Source organism: Rhamphochromis longiceps, linkage group LG23 (genome assembly GCF_057381845.1).
Source record: "Rhamphochromis longiceps isolate RC_006_pf linkage group LG23, R_longiceps_female_GT1.1, whole genome shotgun sequence".
In the NCBI taxonomy this organism is placed as follows: domain Eukaryota; kingdom Metazoa; phylum Chordata; class Actinopteri; order Cichliformes; family Cichlidae; genus Rhamphochromis; species Rhamphochromis longiceps.
In genome coordinates, this window is record NC_140578.1 from 15,846,319 (window position 1) to 15,859,521 (window position 13,203).

The following is a 13,203-nucleotide window of genomic DNA, read 5'->3' on the forward strand; positions in this document are numbered from 1 at the left end:
GCTTAAAACTTTCCTCTTTGATAAAGCATATAGTTAGTCCTGGATTGGGTGACCCTGAATCGCTGCAATAGGCTTAGACTGCTGGGGCCTTCCGATGATGCACCGAGTGTCGTCTTAAATCACCTCTTTTACATTTTCACATGTGTTTAAACAGCACTGTGCATTTAATCATTAATTTCTGGGTGTCTTCCACAGTGTGTCTTATGTCTTGTCTCTCTCCCCTTACCCCCAACCAGTCGCAGATGGCGGCCCCGTCATGAGTCTGGTTCCACTGGAGGTTTCTTCCTGTTAAAAGGGAGTTTTTCCTTCCGACTGTCACCATGTGCTTGCTCATAGCAGGTCATGTCATAGTTGGAATGTTCTATATTTGTTCTGTATGATTGTTTTTTTCAACATTAAGTGCCTTGAGATGACTGTTGTGATTTGGTTCTATATAAATAAAATTGAAGTTAATTTATCACTTCTGTCGTGTCCTGTTGCTTAGGTAGAATTCTCACTTAAAGCATTTTTTTTAAAATGGAAAGAAGTGATTCAGCAGTGTCACTAAAGGAGGCGGCTTTGTGGTCACTTAACAAGTACAGTGTGAATGATCAGGCAACACTGGGGACTGACTGCTGCTCAAGTGTAGCATACACAGAGACAGAGCTTCTTAACAGCTACGGGAAGCTGCTGCTAGAGTGTCCTTTTCTTTACTGAAAACACAGGAGTTTTGGAGCTTTGACAGTCACTAGAAACACATTTATGGCCCTTTGGCAGATTTCCAGTGTGTGTTACTGTGCTGTAGTGAAGCCGGCTGCTTTATTACAAGAGGCTCTCTCACTGTGCGTCTGTGGAGGATTGTCAGTACAAGCTGGTTAATGTGGGATGCTTCCCCCCCTCTTAATTATCCGGAGAAGAAACACTACTTAAACATGTTAAAAATAAATTATGATTAATCGCACTGTGCACCCAGTGGCCAGTTCATTATTTTATTGCAGATTGTTTTTAAACTATGATTTATCTTTGTGTTCATTAGTTTACCTCCTATGTGAGGGGCAGAGGGCAGCAGTGTGTGTGTGTGTGTGTAGGTCTTTAAGCTTTGGTAAGCAGGTGACCCGTGGCTGCTCTATAATTGGTTGCTTCAGATTTCCCACAGCAGCTCTCTGTGCCCCAGACGCTCCCGTCTTTATTGGTAGTGCATTGGTATGTTTGCTGTTTTTTGACCTCGTGGGATTGAACTGCTGCCCCTCTTCCAAACATACAATTAACAGCGAACTGACCGGTACTGCTGCAGACTGACAGTTCAGGGATACCCTCACTTTTCAGAACAGGAGCCCGAGTATCTGTTTCACAACTCTCCCTGTTTGCTGTACTGTGATGTGTGTGACAATTGAGGCCGGGTTGCAAGACTTAAAAGAAAAAGAAAATGGCTACAGCCATCTAGAAAAACTGCTATGAGGCTAAATAACTATCTGAAGGCTAAAAAGCAATGAAGAGGTAAAAAAGCAAAAAACAAATCCCAAACCTCCAAAAACAAAATATATACATTTTGTTCAGAAAAACTTTAAAATATGGCTTTGCAAGAGAATTTTTCCCGTATATTGAAAGTCAACAGTGACACCACCGCTTACAGGAACTCTGAAAACTAAGCAGAATTAGTTCCTTGACTGTATGTTCTGAGAAAACAAAAAGGATCTACAAGGATATTTTTTTAAATTAATGCAGGCAGATGAAATGATCATACTGCCAAAACAGAGCCGAGCGTCACCCATGACAAAAATAGTGTGCTGGGATGATTATCAGTTTGCACCAGTCTGCTGCAACCAGTCCCTGTCATATAAATGAAAAGGAACCATGAGGAGAGAGTCGCATGCAAAGGAAACAAAAAAAAAGACAAACAGTTGATGTGTCAGAAAGGCAGTTCACATTAGTTATTTTGAGAATCCTCACGTCACACTTGCAGAATGTTTTGAATTCAGCACAGTCTTATTTCCACTGAGAACATTATGACACTGGCCTTGGATGTAACAGGTGACGTAGGAGTGCTAATCAGGAGCCACCTTCAACAACCTCTGCTTTCCTGATGACATCAACTTACTGGTAGGGTCATCAGCTGCACTGCAGCATCTGCTAAACTCAGTGAATACCAGGCAAAGCATGGAGCGACTCAAAAACACGTGCACGTGCACCAGCAAAGAGCATGAGCTTTTAAATATCAAGGTCAACGAAAGCAGCGATAATAATATTTTCAGCCTGTCTGAGCGTCATTATCAACCCCGCATGTGTTCTCTTAACACAATAAATCTTGACAGCGAGTCAGAGTTTCATGTTTTTGTTTGATTGTGGTGTCGCAAAATTATTTTGCAAAGATGTATTTCTTTTAAGCAAATTAAAATAAATGATTTTCATTTGTATCAAAGTCTTCATGAAAGTCAAATTTTACCTAACAGCAGTTTTTAATTTAAAAACAGGCAAATATAACTAGAGACGTGTCTCTTATGCATAAAGCCTGATGGATTTTCATCGGTGATTGACAACACTGATCTGCACCTCGCTGCATCCTTTTATACCAATGAGGGTGATAAAAATATTACAAATTTAACACTGTCCAGAGAAAAAAAACAACACCAGAAATCTGCTGCATAGCTTCATAGCTTTCATGCAGATTATAATTTATTAGACATTAGTTTTGGCTTTTTATACCCAACCAACTAACGCCTGGGCATCTAGGACAAAGCCAAATAAGCTTTCTATTATGATGTGAACAGGTTATCCCAAAAATAGATTTGTCATTGTGTGATCTCAGGAATTTGAATGCACGAACTTGAGAGAAAAGATCAAATACACACTGCTCCCATGCAGAATGTAAAAAACAAATATTCAATAAAGGTTGATCAAAGAAGAAGAACCTACTTTGACTGTTGCAATACCACAAGGGGTCACCACCGCAGCTAGCTCTGCATGTTTGACGTGGCAGACTTTTATACTGGATGCCTTTTCTGATGCCGGAACGAAACTTAAAAATGTTTGAGCGCTAAAGTAAACACCATTATATGTTCATTTAGCTGGGCTTCACATAATTTTAAAAATGCTTTGGAATCAGGTTAATCTAAAGCAAAATGATCCAGAAAACTCAGTTTACTGGTGAAACTTTACATAGTCATGTGATATTTGATGAACACAGATTATTCTTGCCTTTTCTTAAAGTATAACTTAACGTATTGCCAGACGGGCCTTAAATTAGCAACATCCTGGCTTTACAGCACAATAACTCACATCTGCCTTACTTTCTAATTCCTTTCACTTTTTTCCTCTGTCTTACTGCAGTGGCTGCGCAGCCAGTTTTGAAACTCTTGGTTGTGACATACTGAGTCACAGCGGGGGGATAAGGGAGACAAAGCTAATTAGAAGGACAAGCAACAGCAAAGACGACGCACCGTGCATCATTTGTGGTGTTTCAAATCACCAAAACTAATAAGCCTTAGACAGTCGGGGAACAGCTTTTGTTTCTCACTTTGAGCAAATTCTGTGAAAGGAAACAAGCTTCAGGACTGATGACAAATGTTCCACTTTTCAGATACACAGAGTCGCAGCACACACAACCAAATGGGGGACAATTTCTAAATAAACTGTGACATCAACACATGCACAGTCTGTGATCCAAGTCAAGGATGAGGACAGTTTTGAAACAGGGTGAGGGCCGCAGCTTTCTGCAGCCTTTTTTTCTGCAGTGGACAATTTGTCTGTGTTTCATGTAGTTGCAGAGCAGCCAAGTTGGCATTTTCACCACCCATCTTTTTCTGGCGCCACAGTATAAATCATAGACGGTATAAAAGATTGTCGTAGCCCTCTGATTTCACCCACTGAAGTATCAAGATTAGAATTTCAACTTCGTCATCTTGACTGTTGAAGCCAGATGTGACGAGCAAAGGCTGAACGTGTCCTTTGGCCAATTTATAACCAGCTATGTGAAATTTCTGGTTGATTGGATTGGTGATTGATTGGACTCCTTTGTTAGCCCAACCAATCACCAATCAGATATTAATTCAGATAGATAGTTATTAAGATAGGTAGATTTATTATTTTGTTTTTAGTTCATTTAGCAATTTCAAACATGTTAAAATTTAGATGAGATGTATTAGTTTGCCTCAACCCGAACAAGAATGTAAAACAATACAATTAAACTTCCTGCAGCCTCAGTGAGGTACGGGTAGTCCAGGTCTCAAATTAGGAGTCAACTTTCTAATTAACCTGGAGCATTAATTCCAGCTTTATATAGAAATATGCATGGAAATGGGTGCAGACGACCATGACCTCTTGCTGTACTTTGATGGCAGGTGGTTGAGGAAAGGTGCTGACCTGCTTGTTTTACCTTTTTCTGCACAAAGTGCCAAGCTGGCTTAACTGACGCTTGTACTCATCTGAATGAAAGCATGCAAGACTCAGGCACATCCATCCCAATGAACAGGGATCCATTTACAGCACTCACAGGCACGTGGGGCTTGTTTTCATGTTCTGACCTTGTAAAGTATGAAAGATGCAGTGTGTACTATGCTGCCAAAGGCAACTGTCACAACCATTTTAACCAACCCTGACATCCTGTTCAAGAAACCCACGGCTGAAGGCTCGGACTGCAGGTTCCACTGCTGTGAGAAATCCCACATACAGCCCAACACAAGACATGCTCTAAAGCATGAATGGAAATGAATATATTAATGCAATGAATATGGCCCAAAGCGACTAACAACAGTGGTTCCAACTTTGTGGCATCACAATGCTACCAGTTTTTTAGCATTGGCACCAAACTTTCTGAGTGGAAATACATGAAACTGATGTCAGGCTAGGCCTTGGCACTACTTTGGGTGAAAAAGAAGCAATCATCAGGTTGTCGTCCTGACAGAGACAAACCAACAAATGATGTTTAAAACAGACTTTTACCAAACTGAAAGTAAATCACCACTATGAACAGATGAGCAGATGTGTTTTCATTCATAACACAGAGTAAACATTTCTTTAAGCAAGAAATCGCCTTTTATCTTATTTCTACTATTAGATCAAGACCAATATCCATTTGCAGTTTGCATACATAACAAACAGCCACATTTAAGCTTCTTTCTTTTTGCTGATCATTCTTAACCCAGGTATGTTTTTCTTAAATGTGCAACAGTTAAAAAGCTATTTCAGAACAATTAGGAATTACATTGAAGTGGTTATTCACACAAAGGTATGGATTTTATAGCTTATAATGCCGTTTTTATTTGTTAATTTAGGGGCAAGTCAGTTGTGAAAGCTCTTTTTAACTTCATAGTGGCAACAAATCTAAACTGAGGAGTCAGTTGTCAACAAATTTCAAGAAAGCCCATGATTATCAAGGTGAAACTTCCTCAACAGCAAGGCCATTGGAACATTCAAAGGGATGTATCGACAGCATAAGTCACTGAAGGTGCCGTTTTCATATACATAAATATATATAAAGCACAAAGCACAACTAAAGGTGAAGGATGCATGGAAACTTTCTGTGTTTGCATGGACACTTCCAGCATGCACATCCTTTGATGAGCGAGCCAAGGACTTGATAAAGGCAGACTTATCAACAGCCCAGCACCTCAGGTGAGCCTTCCAACATTTTCCAGATGGACAAATGCTCTCCAATCACCTTTACTTTGACTTTCCAAGACTCCCAAATTGTCTTTTGTCTAATTGCAACAGTCTAAAAGCAAACAGTTGTTTCTGATCCCAGTGACACATGAGACTAGCGACAAGGCTGCAAAAATCCTCTGTCCTTACTTTTATCGTTTATATTCCATCCTTCATTCCACCATGGCTTTAAAAGCACAAAGCTGCTCTGAACGACTCAACAGATGAGGGGAACAAGGTTAGAGGACTGGGATTTGGAACAGTATAAACAACCATGTGATCTTAATAGATGATTTATAAAAAGCCACCAGGGGGCACTGTTGTCATAGAAAAGCTCTGCAAACGCAGAAGTGCAGGTACCTGTCACTGAGGTTGTCTCAACCATGTGGGTCACAGGAGCTCTGTTTTTTTCCTTTCCTTTTTTTTTTTTTTTTAAAGAGATGAACAATGAGCAGTGATGGGTAAGGGGGAAAGAATAACACAGAAATAAAAATTCATGCCAAGCAATCAGAATGAAAAATGGTTGTTCTGCAAATCAGTGTAATGAAAGAGGATTTAATGGAAAGGGAAAGCCTGAGCCAGGGAGCGATTACAATTCAAAGATGCTTTGAAATAATTACATATTCAGTACAAGAGCTGCTAATTGCACATATTCACACAATTCTCTGCTGATGTATCATCACTGTCAAACTTGGCCATCAACGAAATGGCATACTGTACAATGCTGATGACAAAAAGCCAACTTAGTATCAGAAATGGAAATCTGGTGCCATTTTTTGATGATCTCAGAATGGGTGTGGATAATGTAATAGCATAAAAAGAGCTTCATACCTGCCAAATTATTTAAAGGCTGACCTGAAATGACTGCTATTTGACACTGTTATTCTACTACAGATAACCCAGGACATTTAATCTGGAATATCTGCTATCCTCTGGTTCTCTCCTTTCAAGGTGCGGCATTTATGCCCTTCAACATCCAGATTTACATACTGTCCACTGAGTCTGTCTCTCAGTGCTTCATATGCTGGGATTAGAGTGGGATTTGGGAGGTGGGGACCAGAACTTCCAAGTAGCAATGCCTCAAGGTTAACTGACTCGAATAATCATTATTGTGAGCTCCGGTACATTTGCTCTCTTTATGTGAAGGCTATGACCACCTGACCGGTGCTGGTTTTGAGGTTTGCTTTAGCCACCAACATTCTACAATATACAGGCAGATGTTCCGTGAGCCTTTGTAGCTGCGTTCCAAATCATATTTTTAAAAGCGTCTTTCCTTCAAAGTTATACTTCGCCTTCATCTTTGCTGGTGAAAAACACTGTGGTCACAAAGGGATGGACATGATAAGCAACAATAATCTGACTTCCCGCTCCTCCACAACCACCCACACATGCAGGGCCTTGGAGTGGGGGTATGTCACCAGGGTGCAGAGGAGGCTACCCCCCCCCCCCCCCGTCCCCTTCTGGCTGCCTCTGCCTCAATTTTATCCCACAACTTAGACATTCACATTATTCACACTCTCATTACACATACATATAGGATCTTGGGGGTGGGCACAATCACGGAGTCCAAATCACCATCAGGGTGTACACCTCACCCCTGACGTCGTTGCCCACCTCTCAATTTTAAATACACGTAGACATTGAGGGCTAGCAGGAGGGACTATGCGCTTACCTGCTGCTCCTTGGCAGGTAGCTCCATGCCCTCCTGGGTTTTAATTGCACCTTAGAACACATATGCATCAACACTACAATGAGCGGGTGGAGGGAGGTTTGGAGTCTTCTCCCACCCCCATTCTCTGCGGCCTGCTGGAGCGGGAGGGCTAGTAGGAGGAGTTGGCCGTCCGACTGCGGTCTGGGGTGTGGGGCCTCCCTGCTGCTGCGGAGTCGGGGTGGTCTGCCTCTCCCCACCGCAGGGAAAAGGGTAACACCACCTGGGTCTGGGTGCAATTCCCCCCTCCAGGGGCAAGGGTACCTAGACCCGGTTTGTAGAGTACGCTTGGGGAGTGTGATTGTGTGTACAGCGTCTCTTTATGTCTGTCTCCACGTTGGTTGAGTGTGGAGTGAGTGCATATGAGAGCATGAGGGTGGGAATGGATGTTTGTGTCTGTGTGTGCCTGTATGTCTGTGTCTATATGTCAGGTTGGGTATCAGACGCCACCTCTCTGGGGACACCTCAGGCCCTCCAAGGTTTGGAGGCCTATCTCCACCCACCACCACTTCCCCTGCCGGTGGCGGACTCCCTCAGGTGTCGGTGTGTTGGTGGTTCTTTGTGTCTGGGGGTGGGCGTCCGGGTGCACACCGGCTCACTCCTTGGCGGCCGCTTGTCGGGGCCTGGGGCCTGGGGCTCGCTCGGGCCCCTTTGGAGGTGGGGTGCCCCCGGCCTCTCGGCCTGGGGCTCGGTCACTCAGGCACAGCTGGGGGCCGGCGGAGCTCACGGGCGCGTCACTGCAACTCCCCCTGACTTCTGCTCCGCGGCTGCTGGGCGAGCCCTCATCTGGGACTCTCCTCAGCTCTTACTGGAACAGTGGCGCGGCTGCCCCTCTGTTGGTCTTCCATGGTCTCTTGTGTTCTGGGGGCCTCTGGATGTCTGGAGTTTTGATCTCCTCCATACCCGCTTCACACCCTGGAGGACGGGGCTGTGGCCCCCCCACACTCCCTAGCAGATCATTACATGGAGAAACCTTTGGAATGCAAGCATGCTGATCCACACAGGTATGCACACATGGGTATTCACAGACGCGGACTAAAGCTTTCTTGGCTGCTGCCTCAAAGCACACTGTGCGCTGTCTATCTTGCGTGCTGCACAATATCGTTTATTACTTAGTAAATACTGATATCTATGACTAGCTAGTTTATTGTGATGGTGCTTTGTTTTCTCTATTATTATGTTGCTCTTTGTTGTTTGCTGTCTCCTCTGTTTGTTTTTGTTTGTTTGTTTTTTTTTTTTTTCTCTCTCTTCCCCCCCCTTCTCACCGTCTCTTCTCCCCTTTGGTTTTCTTTCTTTCTCTCCCCCTCTTTCTCTCATTCATTCCCCCTGTCCTATTTATTAAAAAAAAAAAAAAAAAAATGACAAAGGATGAACTGAAGCTCTGCCATCACGTAATGTCGCATACTGCTGTTTCTGATGTCATTTAGAAAAAAAAAAAAAAAAAAAAAAAAAAAAAAAAAAAAAACAATAATCTGACTGTTGTGTTTACACGATGCTCGGTTAGTATTAGCATTGCATAGAAAATATCCTCCTCCACCACCAGCCCGAACTGTTGATACAAAGCAGGATGGATCCATGCTTTCATGTTGTTTACACCAAATTCTGACCCCTCTATCTGAATGCTGACGCAAAATCAAGACTAATCAGACCAGACACCATTTTTCCAACCTTCTGTTGTCCAATTATGGTGAGCCTATGTGAACTGCAAGCTCAGTTTGCCGTTGTCAGCTGATAGAGTGCCACCAAGTGTGGTCTTCTGCTGGTATTCTAAACGCATTAGGTTTCTGCCATGTTATTAGCTCATTAACAAGCATTTGAACTGTGGCTGGAGTGCAGTTCATCACTATGAGCTGTACCACAGTACTGCAAACTGCCCAGTTAAGCCTGCACCTGCTGTCAGTATAACCTTCATAATCACTTCCAAGTTTGAATTAACTTCAGCAACACCTGTCCAGATCCACACTCTGAATGAAAAAATCCAACATAAATCAGGACGTTACATAGGTAAGCTTTAAATTACCAGCTGATCGGATGCCACTTGCTACCTTTGAACGTGATCTCTTATCTTCTTCTCTTAAATCGTTTGTGATTTCTGACAGCACAGTTATCACACATTGTTATAATTGCTTATTAAGTGAAGGTGAGAACAAAACCATCCCATGGCCCACTTTAACCCCTGTTCATATCTATTTCTAACTACTCTTAACTCTTTCTCAGCTATTGTTTCTCAAGGTCTATGAATCAACCATCAATATTCAAGCCAACATGAGTGGGAAATCTGAGTGTTCCTTGCATCCTGATGAGAGCCCTTTTTCTAAGCTAATATTAGCAAGATGGAAATCAAAGATGCACTGAGGCAAGGCACAAGCATGGACATCACTTCCTTTGGATTTTTATAGAAAATTTGTGTCTTTGTTTCATTCCAGTATCCAACACACAAAAAAGAGATTTTATGACAGCGAGAACGACACCCGCTGAAGAAACAACACTCGCACAAACTGAACCTCGACTGAATGTCCAACACCTGCTGTTTCTAAAGTAAATACTAAACGATTGGCCTGTATTTGAAACAAGTGATCTAGTGGTTCTGCAGTGAGCAGACGAATTTTGCAAAACCCGAGCAATAGGTTTACACATGAACATGCAGATAACAGTGAGCAAAGAGCTTTTTCTTGATAAAGAAACTTCCAAACAGCTGTTTAGGACAGATTTGAAACCCTGCTTTACATATTAGCACATATTTATTCAAAGGATACAACCATAAGTGTCAGGCTTGTGGCTAAAGATGGAAAGACAGAACAGGAGAGGTAAGCACTTTAAGTACAGACTCACTCTTCTAGCGAGATGTTAGAGTATTTCTGTGAGGAGACTGAGGATGGAGGACCAGAGGGGCTGCTGTAGTCAGGCCTGGTTGTTGTTGTTTCCGGTGTCATCCTCCTCTCTGGGAATGATGTCTGCGGGACAATTTCCAGCACTGCCCAGCACCTAACACACACAACAAAACCCTGTCATATTAATAAAGGGTATGTAATTTAGTGCTTGATGGTCTGTGACTTCTTTAACTTTGAATTAAATATTACAATTACACACAAAACCTAAAAGCATATATATGAAAAAACTCAGTGGTTTGTTAGCCGAGTAGTATTTCTATTACTCTGCAAGAAGCAAATGTATGCAAACCTTAAAAATGTAGGAAAACTGTTGAACAGTCCTACACACCAGCTTGGAGGACTTGTACACTTGAATTATCAGAACACATTCAGCTCTGGGATGTTTGTTAGTTTCATCACATGAATTGCTTGTTTCAGGCTGCTGGAAGAAGGTCAGGACTTTGACTCGGGCTTTCCAAAACATCATCTTGCTTCTTTGATCATTTTTTGGTAAAACAACTTGTATGCTGATGCTTTTTTTTTTTTTAACCCACTTTCTCTTAATGTTCAATTCATGAACAGATGTTGCTTCATTCTTTATAAATTTGCAGTAATATTCTATCGATGATGACCCGCCCTGGTGCAGATTAATTATAACCGTCTCAAACAGTCATAATGCGGCCACCACGTTTTACAGATGGGATAAGCTCCTGGTTCAAACAGCCTTCTGATTCATCCTTTAGTGTTAGTAAACTTCTCATTCATGAACATGTACACAATGTGAGAAGCTGCTTAGATGTTATCCTGGGCTCCCATGTGACCTTTCACACTATTAGACACCGTGCTCTGTGAGGGAACACTGGACACTCCAGTCGGGTGAAGCAATGTTCTTCATTTCCTTCATTTGTAGTCTGTCTGTTTGACTGCTGCTGAACATCAATAAGCCTTTTTTGAGGTCCATGGAGATCTTCTTTGTTCATGATTCACTTCCTAAAACAATGTTGTGAAGCTCAGACACTGGGCTGATCCCTGATCTTTACATAAACCAGGGCACACACTCACACCTGACTGTCATCCTGCTACCTGAAAACAATAGAATAATGTAAATAATAATAATAATAATAATAATAATAAGAAAGGTCAAAAACTTGAGAATTTTTTTCTACTAGGCTAATTATTGGAAGCATAAAATTGCTATATTATAATATTTAACACTTCAGAAAACTCTCTTTTGATAACTGATATATTAATAGACATGTACACAATGCATATTGTGACTGGCAGTTGCATTAGTAGAGAACAGCAGCCTTGGATCTTGGAAATCTCCTAACTGTAACTGCGCGAGCGTCCAAAAGTCTGCATTCCCTGACAACGACAGCAGTCGTACTTCTAACCGTAGCTTAATTTCTATCCTTTGGAAAATGAAACCAACCCCGAGTCTGAGTTGGAAACAGAGACTTTGTATCCTCTGTAGGCTTTAAAAGTAGTAGACAGCATGAATGAATGAATTAATTACAAATTTATCACAAAGACTGATATCATTTTAATTATTGATACATATTAAGCAGTGGCGAAGCCTCATTTTAGTTGGCAGAGCAATACATCAAGAAAATGAGGTGATCTTTAAAACCTGACAAAGCCTCTCATGATATTATTCTACACACATAACAGCTAGTTATACTATTTTCATCCAACTGCTAGACAACACCGTTACTGGGTGTGTTGATAATTTACTCTCTCCAACACCACAGGCTGCTGTTGTGCTAGTTTCCCATTGCTAAACTTGACAAGGGCATCTATTTCCTTGTGCATTATGTGTATAGGATCTCTCTGTGCAGCTTGTCTGCTGGGTTCTGTACTGCACAGCCTTGGAGCCGTGCCCCCTGCTGAAACTCCTGCTGCTCGATAGGTTGGGACAGAGTTTCAAAGGCATAGCTTATTCTGAAAAGAAACACAAGTTCTCGTGTGTAAATTTAGCAGTTTGTTTTATTTTAACTGGCTTCTTCCCCCCAAAGTAAATTTTTTTTAGTTATTATAAATATTAATGAAGCCATTTATTTGACAACAATGTGCCGAGATTAATTCTTTAATTGTTATAATTATAAATAATTCTTCTTTTGCTCATGTTTTAAACAAGATGACAACAAACAAACTAAAGAAAAGTCTGAAAAACTGAAATTGCCAATTTATGCTTACTCCAAAAGCAAGTCAGTCGCCAGGAACTCCCATGTTAAATTTTCCAGTATGCTTATAGCCCGCTGCAAAACGTTTGGTCTCTATAGCCAATTTCCCTGCTTGATGATAATTGGATAAGGGAGGAGTTGTATTATAACTCTCTTATGTTGTATTAAGGCTTGATCTGCCCACCAAACCTGGTTGTTAAAGTATTAAACATATAGAAATCCCTTGTTAATTTCTGATTGAAATAACTACGATTTACCAAAATTTTCGAAACACTTAGTTCAATTTCATTAGACAGATCCGGAGTGAGAACCATCAAACCTGTAGAATCAACAAATCACTTAAACAAAATCTGTCAGATAAACTAAAGTTTGCTAAAAGATCTAAACAAGCATCATATTAAAGCCACTGACATCTATCAGTGTGGAAAAGCCAAATCTAAGGCTTTGTGACTCCATCAAACCACAGGGAGCGTCATTATCCACAAATAGAGAAACTTGGAACAGTGGTGAACCATCCCAGGAGAGGCCAGCTCTAAGAGCACACGAATGACTCATCCAGGAGGTCACAAAAGAACATCGCTGAAAGAACTGAAGGCCTCACTTGCCTTTGTTAAGAACAGAGTTCATAATTCAACAATCAGAAAAAGTCCAGGCAAAAATGGCACCCATGGGAGATTTCCAAGGTGAAAACCACCACCGGCCAAAAAGAACAAAGGCTCGTTTCACATTTGAGCCTTTGTGTATGCAGTTTGAATCCTGCTACATCTGGCGTAAAACTAAAACTGCATTGTCTGATGTGTGCAGAATTATATAATGTTTTTTGCAG

General features: G+C 41.5%; 1 protein-coding gene across 1 annotated transcript in view; it reads right to left on the reverse strand.

Annotated features, from left to right (window-relative positions):
* The window catches only part of LOC146641527 (uncharacterized), an 89,250-nt gene that overhangs the window by 15,343 nt on the left and 60,704 nt on the right, over positions 1 to 13,203 (reverse strand). The window contains exon 12 of the mRNA XM_085398532.1: positions 10,157 to 10,309. Within this exon, the coding sequence (XP_085254658.1) occupies positions 10,157 to 10,309 (153 nt within the window). The remainder of the gene's footprint in view (positions 1 to 10,156; positions 10,310 to 13,203) is intronic.